Below are 13,827 nucleotides of genomic sequence, written 5' to 3'. Positions count from 1 at the left end.
TCTCTCTAGCTAGATATATGTGCCAGACCTTTCATGAAGTGTTTAAGATCACATACACACACACTGTTTAGATGATAGATATATCTATTGTTGATACTCCTTATAACAAAAAACCCTTAATAAAAGGTCGTAAGTGCCGCGTAAACACGCACTTTTGCGCGACATGCAGTTATCTAGAACGGGATCCCTTTGTTTCCCATAAACTTATTGTTTCGAATTTCGATAGTCAGAAATTGATATCCATATAATTTATGGACATAAACATCAATAGTCATAATTTTTGTTAAGTATAACGTTTCATAGTTCTAATGTTAGACATCTATAATATTAAATGCTATAATCACAAAAGTTATAAAATTGATGAGTATAACATTCAAAGGTATATCAATAATTATTCAGAAATATTTTAAGGCATATATTTTATCGGACTAATGGTCGTTAAACATATCGTTTTAATGTCATCCCTTTGTTTCCCAATGATTTACTGTTACGAATTTCGATAGTCAGAAAATGATATCCTCTAATATTCTAATATTTAGGAGCTATAATATTAAACATTATGACTTTCAATAATTATGTCAAAGAAAGGGACCCCCATTTTTAATGACTAAAATGAATTACGTCTAAGAAACCAAATTAATAACATCCTTCATATAATGAAAAAAGAAATCTGTTTCCTCAGGTAGGTTTGTTAGTTACCTTGTGTCCCTCTGAGCGGAAATAGGAGCCCCGCGAAGCGGGGCTCCGTCGACTGGTTGGCGGGACGAAATGGCTTAATAAGCTACATGAATAATAAGAAATGGCGGGGAAATCAGTAAGCCAAACAATAAAAAGTCTGTTTCCTCAGGTAGGTTCGTTAGTTACCTTGTGTCCCTCAGAGCGGAAATAGGAGCCCCGCGAACTCGCGGGGCTCCGTCGACTTGTTGGCGGGACGAAATGGCTTATTAAGCTACATGTAAAATAAGAAATGGCGGGGAAATCAGTAAGCCAAACAATAAAAAATCTGTTTCCTCAGGTAGGTTCGTTAGTTACCTTGTGTCCCTCAGAGCGGAAATAGGAGCCCCGCTTCGCGGGGCTCCGTCGACTCGTCGGCGGGACGAAATGGCTTAATAAACTACATGAAAAATAAGAAATGGAGGGGAGTAAGCCAAATTTAAAATAATCCCAAGGTAGGTAGGCAAGCATGCAATTTGTATTGTTTAATTTTATAACTATTGACAATATGACTTAATAAAAATTATAATGAAAAACGTTATGGTCTAAAAAAATCGGAACTTGAAATTTAGGGAATGCAATAGAGGCCCTACTTTATCATTATAACCTGCGACAAAAGACCTTACAACGATTATTGTAAGCAAGTTTATTGCCTTCAACATTATGTAATAGTATACCTTCTGGACTTTGAATATTATGAGTAACAGATTTTATGACTAACAATAATAATGACCTGCAAAAATCGGAACTGCAATTTATATTGTTAAAATTTATGACTAATGACAGTCTTCACAGTCTCGCGTAAGCCGCTAAGGTTATAGGACGCGTCACAGCGAATTAACCAGTGTTGTAATCTACGATCGTTAACACGTGTGCCGGTGTCTCGCCGACCGGTTTGACCTTTTTTTTTTTTTTACCTGCCGTGGCCAGTGTAACTATCGGTGCCTCCTTATCACTCCTACGGTCTATGGCCGCAAGGTGCTCCCCTAGCGGGTATTGCAGTTGAAACAGCAAATAACCTCGTAATTGCGACTTGTTGGGCTTAATTTACCTATAATATATTTTCACTGAAATGCCCTCGTGCAAGAAGTGCGATTTACGGTTCGATGGCGATGGGGATGTCCAGTGTTCCCAGTGTGGTGGTTTTTACCACTTTAGATGCTCCGGGGTGCAAGAAACAACCTTTAAAAGAATGACGGCCGATAAGAAGTCGAGTTGGCGGTGTATTTCATGCCGTCAATGTGATAGTAGCGATGTACTGGCAGACTTAGTAAAGGAAGTGAAAGGATTTAAATCGCAATTCAATAAAATGCAGGAAGGATTGGACCAGGCTAACCAGGGTATCACAAATATTGAGGGCAAGCTCGGTATGCTTGAAACCAGATTGGATGACCTCACTACGAGGCTTACTCTGGCAGAAGCCAAGGTCGACCGCCTCCCGGCAGTTGAGTCCAGTTTGAAGAGTCTTGAATCGGAGCTGGCCGCCTTAAAAGTAAATGAGAGTGGCCGGGAGCAGTTCGGTAGGCTTAATAACATCGAAATCAGTGGTGTTCCGCAGACGAATGGGGAGAACTTAATGTCCATCTTAGGCGGCATCTGTGTCACGGTCGGTTTCAATCTATGTGAAACTGACGTCGACACCATACATCGCGTGCGCCGCTTCCAGTCGTCGTTAAGCAGTAAGGAGAATGCGGACTCAAGGCCTCCTGCGATCATAGTTCGTTTCTGTCAGCGGAGGCGCAAGGACGAGCTGGTGGCGGCGGCGCGCGCGCGCCGCGGCCTCACCAGCGCCGACGCCGGCCTCACTGGGCCTGCGGTCCCCATTTATCTTAATGAACACCTAACAACCGGCAATAAGATATTACTGAGGAAGGCTCGTGATAAGAAGGTTGAGCTGAATTACGATTATCTCTGGGTAAAACAATGTAAAATCTTTATGCGCAAAAATGACAAATCAAGAGTGTTCGTCATTACTGACGACACCGACCTGAAAAAGTTAAAGTGACAGTTTACGTCTGTGTTTAAATTTCCGGTCTTTATTATCTGCGTAGGAATTATAGCTTATTTAGCCACTACTTATATTGTAAATTATTTCCTATTTTGTTGGGAGTCATGTATCAAATCAATACTAATGATTACTATAACTTTCGCAAGGTGTGAGTTATTCTATAACACGTACTTATTTCCTTATATAATTATTATTTTAAATTGGGTGCTCTTTTCTGATTTTGTTTTTATTTATGGTAACTTGTCTGATGAACAATGCATAAATTCAATCCACGTTCGTGCTTATTTTTTAAATTTAAATTTGTTTAGTGTCTGCAAATAATATATCTATTTATTATCAGAACGTGAGGGGTCTGCGGACTAAATCGCACTCATTTTTATCTAACGTAATAAATGCCTCGTACGATTTAATTTGTTTATCTGAGACCTGGCTCAATCCTGATTTTTTCAGCAATGAGTATTTTGATGGTAGGTATGAAGTGTTCAGACGTGACCGTGCAGGCCGCTCTGCGCAGCGCGGGGGCGGCGTGCTGGTAGCGGCGCAGCGTGGGCTCAGTGTGTCCCGCCGGGACGAGTGGTGTGCGGCGCCGCGTCATGAGGAAATATGGCTCACAGTGGAGCCGCGGGCCTGCGCCGACGCGCCCCACTCCTCCCGTGCCTCGCGGCGTTCGCCATGCGTGCATGTAGCTTGCATTTACTTTCCTCATAACGATAACCATGCTAATTCACTTCTTTGCTTTTTTGATAATGCCGCTAGGCTAATGCATTCCCACCCTGATGATATTTTTATTTTACTGGGTGACTACAATATTTCCCACGCTTGTTGGTCTCTGTGCGGGGACCAAAACCGTCTCCAAATAGAGGCAAGCGATGACCCCATTGTGACCATGCTTTCTGATTTTATTGCACTAACCAGTGTACACCAGTTCAATGCGTGTTATAACCTTAATGGACGGGTTTTGGACTTAGTGTTGAGCAATGCTGACTGCATGGTTACCTCCTGTACCTCCCCGCTTACTCCCGAAGACCCTCAGCATATAGCTTTGGATATATCTTTAGCTCTAAATTTGACAACCTATTTGCCTCAATTAATACCGAATCAATCTACAAAGCCAGTATTTCATCGTGGAAACTTTGATCTCATTCGTAATGAATTATTAGTGACTGATTGGTCGTGTTTAAATGACCTTGACGTGGAGGATTCTGTTGCATATTTTTATTCTGTCGTTAGGAACCTCATAATAAAACATATCCCGCATAAATATATCAATGTCAATAATGGATACCCTCCATGGTTCTCCCGCGTCCTTATTAAAACTCGTAAACAAAAGCTTTCAGTCCATAAGCGATGGAAAGTGTACGGTAATCCACTGGACAGAGCGGAATTTGTTCTCTTAAGGGCAAGGGAACATAAGATGGAGTCTGAGTGCTACAATAACTACATCGCCTTTGCAGAGGACAAAATTTGTAGCAATCCGTCATACTTTTGGACCTTTATTAAGTCAAAATTTCCTACCAATAGCATGCCGGACCAAATGACATATCTTGGTAATACTTCCAGGGATGGAGACACCATAAGTAACTATTTTAATGACTATTTTAACTCTGTTTTTATTCCTGATCCACCCACTACTACCAGTTCTTTGCCAGTCCCAAATGATGACACTCTTGTTGATTTGCGGTCTATTACTATTACTGAAGATTGTGTACTCAGACATTTACAAAAAGTTGATATTAGAAAGGGTAGTGGTTCTGATTTGATCCATCCTATCTTTATCAAATAGTGCGCTCGTGAATTAGTCGTTCCGCTTACTAAAATTTTCACTAAATCACTGTCAAGTGGTCATTTCCCTGATTTATGGAAGAAAGCCCTTATCACACCTATATATAAAAGTGGCGATACCCAATTAGTGACTAATTATAGACCCATTAGCAAACTAAATATTTTCGGAAAAATATTTGAAAAAATTGTTTGTAACGAGATTAGGGCCGTAATTTGCCATCATATATCTCTGAATCAGCACGGTTTTTGTCAAGGTAGGAGTGTGGACACTAACTTACTTACTTTCACTGATTTTATTACCGACAGGATCTCATCCGGTTACCAGGTTGACGCCGTGTATACCGACTTTTCGAAATGTTTTGATAAAATAAATCATAATAACTTAATAATTAAACTTCTCAAGCTCGGTATACATGGCGATCTTTTGAGATGGGTAAAATCATATCTTTCGAACCGAAGTCAGGCTGTTGCATTGAAGGGATATACATCGCGTTTTCTTCCCGTGCCATCCGGAGTACCACAAGGGTCACACCTTGGCCCGCTTCTTTTTGTCTTGTATGTCAACGACATACCTAATTGTTTTCTAAACTCTGATCACCTAATTTATGCTGATGACACGAAAATATACAAATCTGTTACTTCGGAAGCGGATTGCCATGCATTGCAAGAAGACCTAGATCGTTTTTCCCAATATTGTTCAAATAATAATCTTTTCCTTAACCCCGACAAATGTTTTGTTATCAGCTTCAATCGTAAGCAAGACCCTATAATATATAATTATAAATTATCCCATTCAAATATTTCAAGAGTTTCCTTCATTAGAGATTTAGGAGTTACATTAGACTCGCAATTAAATTTTAATACCCACATAGATAACATTTGTAAGCGGGCATATAAAAATTTGGGCATGTTGCTTCGGGTAGGGCAGCCTTTTAAGCGACCTAGAACTTATAAGTTATTGTTTTTCTGTTTTGTCCGTAGCGTCCTCGAGTTCGGTAGTGTTATATGGTCACCGCAGTATCAGGTACATATTGATCGACTGGAGCGGATTCAAAACATTTTTATAAAATCTCTTAGTTATAGGACAGGTTTTCACTTCAATGACACCTCGACGGCTGCGAAGTACTTCAATATCCCTTCCCTCAGTAATCGTAGGATGTATTTGGATGTTATGTTTTTCTACAAAATTTGTAAAAATGCAATCCAATGCCCTAATCTTTTACAAAAAGTGCTTTTTAGTGTTCCGCACCGCCCCTTACGTTCTAGGCCCCTTTTTCACGTTACTTTTGCTCGCAAGAAATATGCGCAGCATACGTTTTTCAGACGAGTGCCCAACTATTGTAATAGACATCTAGGCAGGATTGATCCCTTTCACAAATCACTTACTACACTTAAAATCATGTTAAAGGAAAAAATATTATTGCTGTAACTACCTACTCTCTAAGATTTTATTTTGATAGCTATTGTTCCTTGATTTTTATCTATTTTTCTGTACTACGCTTCCTATTTTCAGAATTTCTATATTTCTTTTCTTGACCCTCGCTGTAATTATTATTATTATTCCGACTTTTTGCTGTAAGTATTATTGAGTTATTCTTGCTTCTTGTTGTATGTATCCTACCTTGGGCTTATGCTTGTACCTATTGTATACCAATTTTCAGTTACATGTATATTTTATGAACCTCCAGGTCTTTTTAGTATTAAGATTTATGTGCGTATTACGCACCTCTAACATATGTATCTTATATGACTGTATGTGTTCTAAATAAAAAAAAAAAAAAAAAAAAAAAAAATATGACTAATACAAATTATGATGGAAAACGTTATGGACTGAAAAAATCGGAACAAAAAATTTATGGGAACCAATAGAGACCCATCTAGAACATCGATAGAATTGAAGTACAATATTTTTAAAGTAAATACCTTCTTATTTAAAACAAAATTGTTAACTATGCATTATCACAATTTGCCTCTAACTAATAATTACCTTTTTTTTCTAAATTAAGCGTCCTATATGCTTTTTATTTTATAGATATTGTTATTACACGTTAGCACTCTTCAATAAAAGACAATTTTGTTCTTAAATCTCACTTTTTGAATATTTTATCAGCAATCGTTTTTACCCACCTAAATGAGTAAATACGGGTATTTATCGGGTGCTTTGAGTAAATACCGAGTAAATACTCAGTATTTACTCACCCCTACCCATCTCTAAATATGGCTATGTGTATGTTTACACAAAAGCTTTAAGGGTTAAAGAGCTGAAAAGACAAAAATACATACTAATACTAAATTCAATATATTTTAAGGAAACCTAGTGTGACATTTTTTGGTGGCTCATTAAAATAAAGATTTATAAATATACTTTCTGCAGATATTTACTTACTTACAGTAACAGTTTATTGACACGCTGGGGCGGCCGATTAGAAATGAGTTAGCTGTTGGATTATGGAAGGAGTCAAAAAGAATATATATTACATTAAATTTGTTCAGCTTATGTCTTTTATGTTTAAAGACTTTCTTTCCGGTTTACCAGATTATGGGATGCTTCTGAGAGAAGACAACACAGCTATCGCAATTATTTATATACCGAATAGTTGAAATTAAATCCTGTATTTTTGATGTCTAGGAACATTTTGCAGTGGTGCGAAAAAAGACATTACAATATTCTACTTAAATGATATATTTGTGCTATAAATGTTATAAGCTGATTAAGTGATAACTTGGGATTTTAGAGTTTTAATACAAATTAAATTTGAAATGTCTTGCAACATTTTGGAACTTCATATACCTACCGAGTTATGGGTAGCCGTTCAGATGAAATATGTGAACGCTATACATATAGCCTGGTGAAGTAACCCAGATGTTTTTTCTACATAAGTAGATGCTTTCACATTTTCATGAATATAAAAAATATTTTATCTATGCTTTCCTTTCATTTGAAATGAAATCTAAGGTATTAAAGTTATAGGAAAACCAGAAGGCACGGCCACTGAAACTACTCAGTTTTACAAAATATTTATGAGTATATGTTACATATAATTGTAAAGATTAGAGCCCCAGCTCTCAATTAAATAAACTTTCTATTAACCAGTTTCAAGTTTCAACAGCGTCTTATTCTGGTTACCCCAGTGTTATCCGGGGAGTGCACTGGGGTTCAGCCATCTCTGAACGAGCAGGGAAGAGGACCAGGAGACAGGAGGAACTTCTGATTGGTGAGGCCAACAGTATGGTGCAATCCCTTGCGCCCAACACCGTCAAGCAACATGATGCCTAAACACTTGAAATACTGGTGTATGTTTTGTGAAAATAATTACATTAATTATTTTATGGTATCTGTTCCAGAAGTGCTTGCCGTTTTAATAGCATTACTTATGCTAGGTATAGAAGTGTAATTTTCTGTAAATCTGTTCTTGGGTTTTTATTGGGGAATAGGCTCTCCTCAAATGATACAATTGAACATTTTAGGAAGAACGTTTTTTAGATTACACCCACCTCAACATTAAAGTGTGCGCTGATACCTTAATCAGTCTTAAATTACTTATCAACAATCTCACCAACTAATGAAAATCTTTCATTAGGTACAGACAGAAAAAGTAAAAAAATACTTTATTTCTTTTATTAGCCATTGTGATTGTACACAACGTGCAAACCCTGTAATTGATAAAATATGAAACTTTATTCTGATTTTTGATAAAGACCTTTATCGCTTTATAAATTACAGTAACCTTTGCCACCTTCAAAATAAATTTTTCAGGGTAAAACTAAATTGAAATTGAGTAAGGTTGCTTAAGCCAAACATTGGTTAGCTATATATAAATGAATGATAATATTCGTGATGGTAGATTGTTAAATTGTTAGTGATTACATTTTATTGCCCTCAAAAACCTCATGCAAAATTGCATGTTAACTCCTAAATTATATACCTACTACATCTCAAGCAGTAAATTCCATGTCTATTTCATAAAAAAAAAAAAATCTCTTCCCAAACGATTTGTAAATGGACTAAGTCCTACTCTTAAAAAGTAGTGGTGTTGATATTTTTTAATCTCACCACTCATTTAACCCATTGTGCGCAGCCTGACAAGGCTGCTCAGGCTGACAAAGCAAAATCCTTTAGCAGTTAATATTGATGGAAGAAAAACATTACACTTCTAATAATTTTGCTCAATTTCATAATCATAGTTCCATCTAATTCTAATACTTATATAAAGATATATCCTTACTATCTAGTTAATGAGAAAATAAGTGTTACTAAAGGTTGTAAGCAGCAACACACTGTCAAGAGTTGCTTATAGTTGTTGAATTCGTTAAAAATTGCATCTCATGCTAACATTTGATTTCTTTGATAGTCCTATAATAATTGAGTTTTAAGTGGTACTTGGTGGTACTAATGAAATAACTATTACTTAATAAGAAACAAATTCATTTTGTTTCAATTATCATATGACAGGCAGTTTGATGAAATAATGATCTCTATATCTATAATGATTACTAGATCTCTAAATAATGTTGTTAACTAAATATACATATTGAAAATAGTTGATGATAATTAAAAGGTACCTATTTTAAAAATGAAATCATAAATCATTGTTAATCATTGATTTCATTATTGTAATACAAAGCCAAAACAAACTTTGAATACTTATCTCTAAACATCTACAAGTATATATCATTGAAGAAGTTTGTGCAGCGTAATAATAATTGGAAATTAAACGAACTTACCTGTAAGTGAAGTTCTATTTCAATTATATTAGCTGCACAAACTTCGAAATGATAATCCCTCCCGCCCAGTACCCGCGTTGTCCTGAGACAACCAGGGATTTTAATAGTGAAAAATCCCTGTCAAAGTTTAAGATAATATTGGCTTTGCTGAATTGCGGGCCAAGCTGTCATATCAGTTGGCATATTCACTGCCAGCGCGAGCTACGAGCGAAGCTGATAATATGCGTTTTCCGCTTTGTAGCGACAAGCGCCTATAAGACGAGAACCTGCCTAGGTAGCGGGTCACTGGCAGTGAAAGTATTATGTCTTGGCTTGTTACTCTAAACTAAATGAGGGCGACAGAAGCGGCGCGCGCGCGGGGGTGCGACTATGCGTTCAGAAATCTGATACAAAATTTTGAATTCTCGTTGAGAAATTTTAACTTTTTACTCTGAATACTTAACATGGCCAGAGGCTGTATGATTATACGCCTACTACAAGTATATATCATTTCGAAATTTGTGCAGCTAATATAATTGAAATAGAACTTCACTTACAGGTAAGTTCGTTTAATTTCCAATTGGTAGGTAGTAATTCTGTTGATAAACATATTTGTTGTCTTCATATCACGAAATATATGAAAGATGCAAATATTACCCCTTGTATGTGGTATTATCAATTGATTTAAATAAAAGGCATATTTACCTACCCTCCATATATTTTATGAACATTGATAAATACAGTTGGAAGCAAATATTCATTATAAAACTTAATCGCGTGTAATTAAGTGTTTTAAGTTCCGTTTTATGATTAATAATGTAAAAATCGTGAAAATTTAAATAGTTGGGACTCTATACCAATGATGTGTTACTTTAAAAAAAAAGTTATAATTGCAAATATTTAACTGATTGACTAAATAATATTGATATAAATATAAGAATGTACAAAATAATTATTATTTCAGTAGATTTAATTTTATTATAAGTTCGTTATTTCTTAAGCAATTTTATTACCTGCGAGAACTGTTAAACTTTTTAAAAGTCTGTTTGCTTTGGCGCCATTTTGGAATGTTTAAAAAGTTAGGCTGCAGATTTTTGTCAATTGATCTTGGAATTTTCATGTTACCTACATGTCTTCTTCTACCTAGCGCTATCCCGGCCTTTGCCAGGGTCCGCTTTCCTACTTGCTTTCCTCCACTTTGCACGGTCCTGGGCATCGTCTCGTGTGAGCCCGTTCACACTCATATCTGCTTTCACGACATCGAGCTATCGCTTTTTTGGTCTGCCTTGGGGTCGGGGGCCGTCAAGGGCTAGGTAAAGGCATATGTTTCCTACGTAGTCAGCTGGCCTGCGACAAACGTGGCCGAACCACCGGAGGCGACATTCTTGGAGCTTCTCTGCTACGTCACGGACTGCGAGGCTGCCACGGATGTACTCGTTACGGATGCGGTCAGCGCGCGTAACGCCGCACATCTATCGCAGCATCTTCATCTCTGTAACGCGAAACTCCTGAACGTGCCTTCCAAGAACCGGCCACGTCTCGGCGCCATAAAGTAGGACTGGACGGATAATACACTTATACACTAGCCCTTTGAGTCTAAGCGGTATTCTGCGATCGCAGATGACTCCTGTGACCGCCCGCCATTTAGACCAAGCCGCGCTGATTCGGGCCCGGATGTCGTGATCAATGATCCCGGACTCATGCAGTACTGATCCCAGGTACTTAACTTGTCCGTTTTCACGGCAGGTTCGTTCCCTATATTAATGGGAGTGGGATCCGTACTTCCGCAGGCCAAGTATTCGGTCTTCACGACATTTAGCTTCAGACCTCCATTTTCTAGCGACCCCTTCCACTGGTTCACCTTTCGCTCTAATACCAGCTTGTCCTCGTCTGTCAGTGCGATGTTGTCTGCATACATGAGCAACCACGGCGGTGGGTCTTGTATCTCAGCCGTGACGGCATCAAGCACCACACTGAACAGAAAGGGGCTCAGAGCGGAGCCTTGATGAATACCCACTGTAATCGGGAAGGGTTTTGTGTCGCCAACGGAGGTCCTTACCAGAGAAACCGAATCGGTACATGTCTCGGATAATGTCAATGTAGACTTGTGGCACGTTCTTCACCTTCAGTGCCCACCAGATCATCTGACGTGGGATACAATCGAAAGCCTTTTGCAGGTCAAGAAAGGCCATGTAAAGGGGCTTTCTTTTATCCCTATAAGTTTCGGTCAGGGTTCTGAGGGCAAATATCGGATCAATCGTGCCACTTCCAGGTCGAAATCCGTATTGACAGTCCGAGACAGTGCACTCTTGCCGCAGCCTCGAGTCGATAATGCGTTCGAAGAGCTTCATAGTGTGACACATAACCTTAATTCCTCGGTAGCTTCCGCAGTCTTGTACACTACCCTTGCCTTTGAAAATTGGACAGATGATGCTTGATCTCCAAGAATAGGGCATCCGTCGGCTGGTTAGTATGGGGTTAAAAAGGTCAGTTAATAGGTCAACACCATGATCGCCCATCGCTTTCCACGCTTCTATCGGCAAGTAGTCGGGGCCCACGGCTTTCCGGTTTTTCATGCCGCGATGACATCTGCGGACTTCGTATCTGGTGATGGGGCTTATAAGTCCGCAATTAGAAGGCGACTCTGGAGGAGGAGAACCAACTGAGTGTTCGGTGTTCATGGAAGTACTCCCGCCACCTCTCTTTCACTTCTACCGCGTCCCACAGCAAGTTGCCAGTAGAATCTTTAACACAGACATTTGGCTATGTCTTGTGTGGCTTTGTCTCGAGCTGCAGCTATCTTGAAGATGGTTTTCTGGCCCTCCCTTGTTTCTAGTTTTTCATACAAAGGAGACATCTTACGATGTCTGGGTAAAGCTACCGCTCGCTTTGCGGCGAACCTGGCAGATTGGTACGCGGTTTTGTTTTCAGGTAATTCAGACTGTTGCCATTCTCTGAATCTTTTCTTCTTCTCCAGAATCGCCTCCTGAACTGAGTCATCCCACCACCATGTCTCTCTGTCGATGACGCAGCCTCCCTTTGAAATTACCAACACACGCTTACCTACGCCAGTGATTTCCGCTTGGATCCGATTCCAGTAAGCATCCACTGAATCTAGCGAGCCAGCACTTAGGTCTAAGCCTATCGCGGCGTTTTGGAAGTCACTCTCTTCGGGTCCATTCAGACGCCACCAGCGAGTTCTAGCAATGCGTCGCTCGGGTATTTTCTTTTTAGGTACTACCAGCAAGTCCATGACAAGAATGCGGTGTTGTGCGGTGAGACATTCCCCGGGAATGACTTTGCAGTTCGATACTTTACCGATTTGGCATCTCCTTATGAGCAAATAGTCAATTTGAGTGCAGTGCTGTCCGCTTCTGTACGTGATGAGATGCTGAGGTTTCTTTTCGAAGAACGTGTTGACGATAGCTAGGTCAGCCAAATGGCAAGCCCGGATAATAGAGTCTCCTTCTGCATTAGCGCGACCGTAGCCGTAGCCACCATCAACACGTTCAAACTCCTCTGACATCTCACCCACGTGGCCATTCAGATCTCCACCCACAACTATCCACACATTTTTCATTACAAACACACAGGAAATAGAAAAAAATACCTTTTAGTACCTACTAAAGTCCTCTTCAGTCGCATACACGGTGTAACATGAGGAAACCGAATAATTTTAGCCACGCATTTCTGAGGTCAAAAGAAGGAAAAAATGTAATACAGGTTTAGGTCAATTTCGCCAAAAAACAAATTTGTTTTGTTTTTTCAATTTTTTTTATGTATTTGTACATAAAAAATAAATGTTGTTGGTAAACTTGTCACTTAACATTGATTTTTACATTTTTTTTTCGGAAAACCTACTTTTAGCAAAGTGTTATTTGTCACTTTTTGACATCTACCAATAAGGATATTTAGACTACGTCCCGTAGCAGCAACATCACCATCAAAAAGGCCTTTTACACTAAGTATGTAACAATAAAAAGCTAGGCGAATTTCAAAAAAGTTTATAGGACATTTTTGTCTCTAAATATGACCAGGAATACGCTGTTAAAATTATTCGGTTTCCTCATGTTACACCGTGTATATCATTCATAATTCCATCTAATATTCTAACAACTGAAACTTGAAGCACTTGATTCCATGCATTGTTACCTATCACCTGTCTTTGTTTTTCTTTTTTTTTCTTTATTTTAACTTAGAAATAAACAAAATAAAACCTCGGGAAATAATCAACACCAAATTGGTATTGACATTGACAATAAAACTGATGATGACAGCTCGACGTTCCGTTACGCTGATGCTCTATTTCAAAACATAAAATCTAGAATTCATAATAAAAATATATATAAGATAAATAAAAATATTAAAATAATTAATTCTCTAAAGTCCGGATTTCTTAAATAATATATTTGATACTAATAAACATAAAAACTTCAATACAGGAACGTTTTTCAGAAATAAACTAAAAACATCCCAAAGTAAAATAATGCTTACAAATTCGCACGTGATGAGTTTTCGAACGTTTCCTTTTTATTATCATAATTTAGTCTACTCAAATTGACTACTCGGAGTACTCGGCTAATGTCTATGTGTGCGTAGATGTCATTGAAAATAGCTCT

At 38.4% G+C, this 13,827-nt stretch overlaps 1 protein-coding gene across 1 annotated transcript; it reads left to right on the top strand.

Annotated features, from left to right (window-relative positions):
- Positions 1–1,645: 1,645 nt before the first annotated feature.
- On the top strand, positions 1,646–2,740 carry LOC134804114 (uncharacterized). The gene has a single exon (XM_063777056.1). The coding sequence runs from the start codon at positions 1,787–1,789 to the stop codon at positions 2,717–2,719; it is 933 nt and encodes a 310-aa protein (XP_063633126.1). The 5' UTR covers positions 1,646–1,786; the 3' UTR covers positions 2,720–2,740.
- The last annotated feature ends 11,087 nt before the right edge of the window (positions 2,741–13,827 follow it).

Source organism: Cydia splendana, chromosome Z (assembly GCF_910591565.1).
Source record: "Cydia splendana chromosome Z, ilCydSple1.2, whole genome shotgun sequence".
In the NCBI taxonomy this organism is placed as follows: Eukaryota; Metazoa; Arthropoda; class Insecta; order Lepidoptera; family Tortricidae; genus Cydia; species Cydia splendana.
This window is presented reverse-complemented; position numbering and strand designations above follow the sequence as displayed.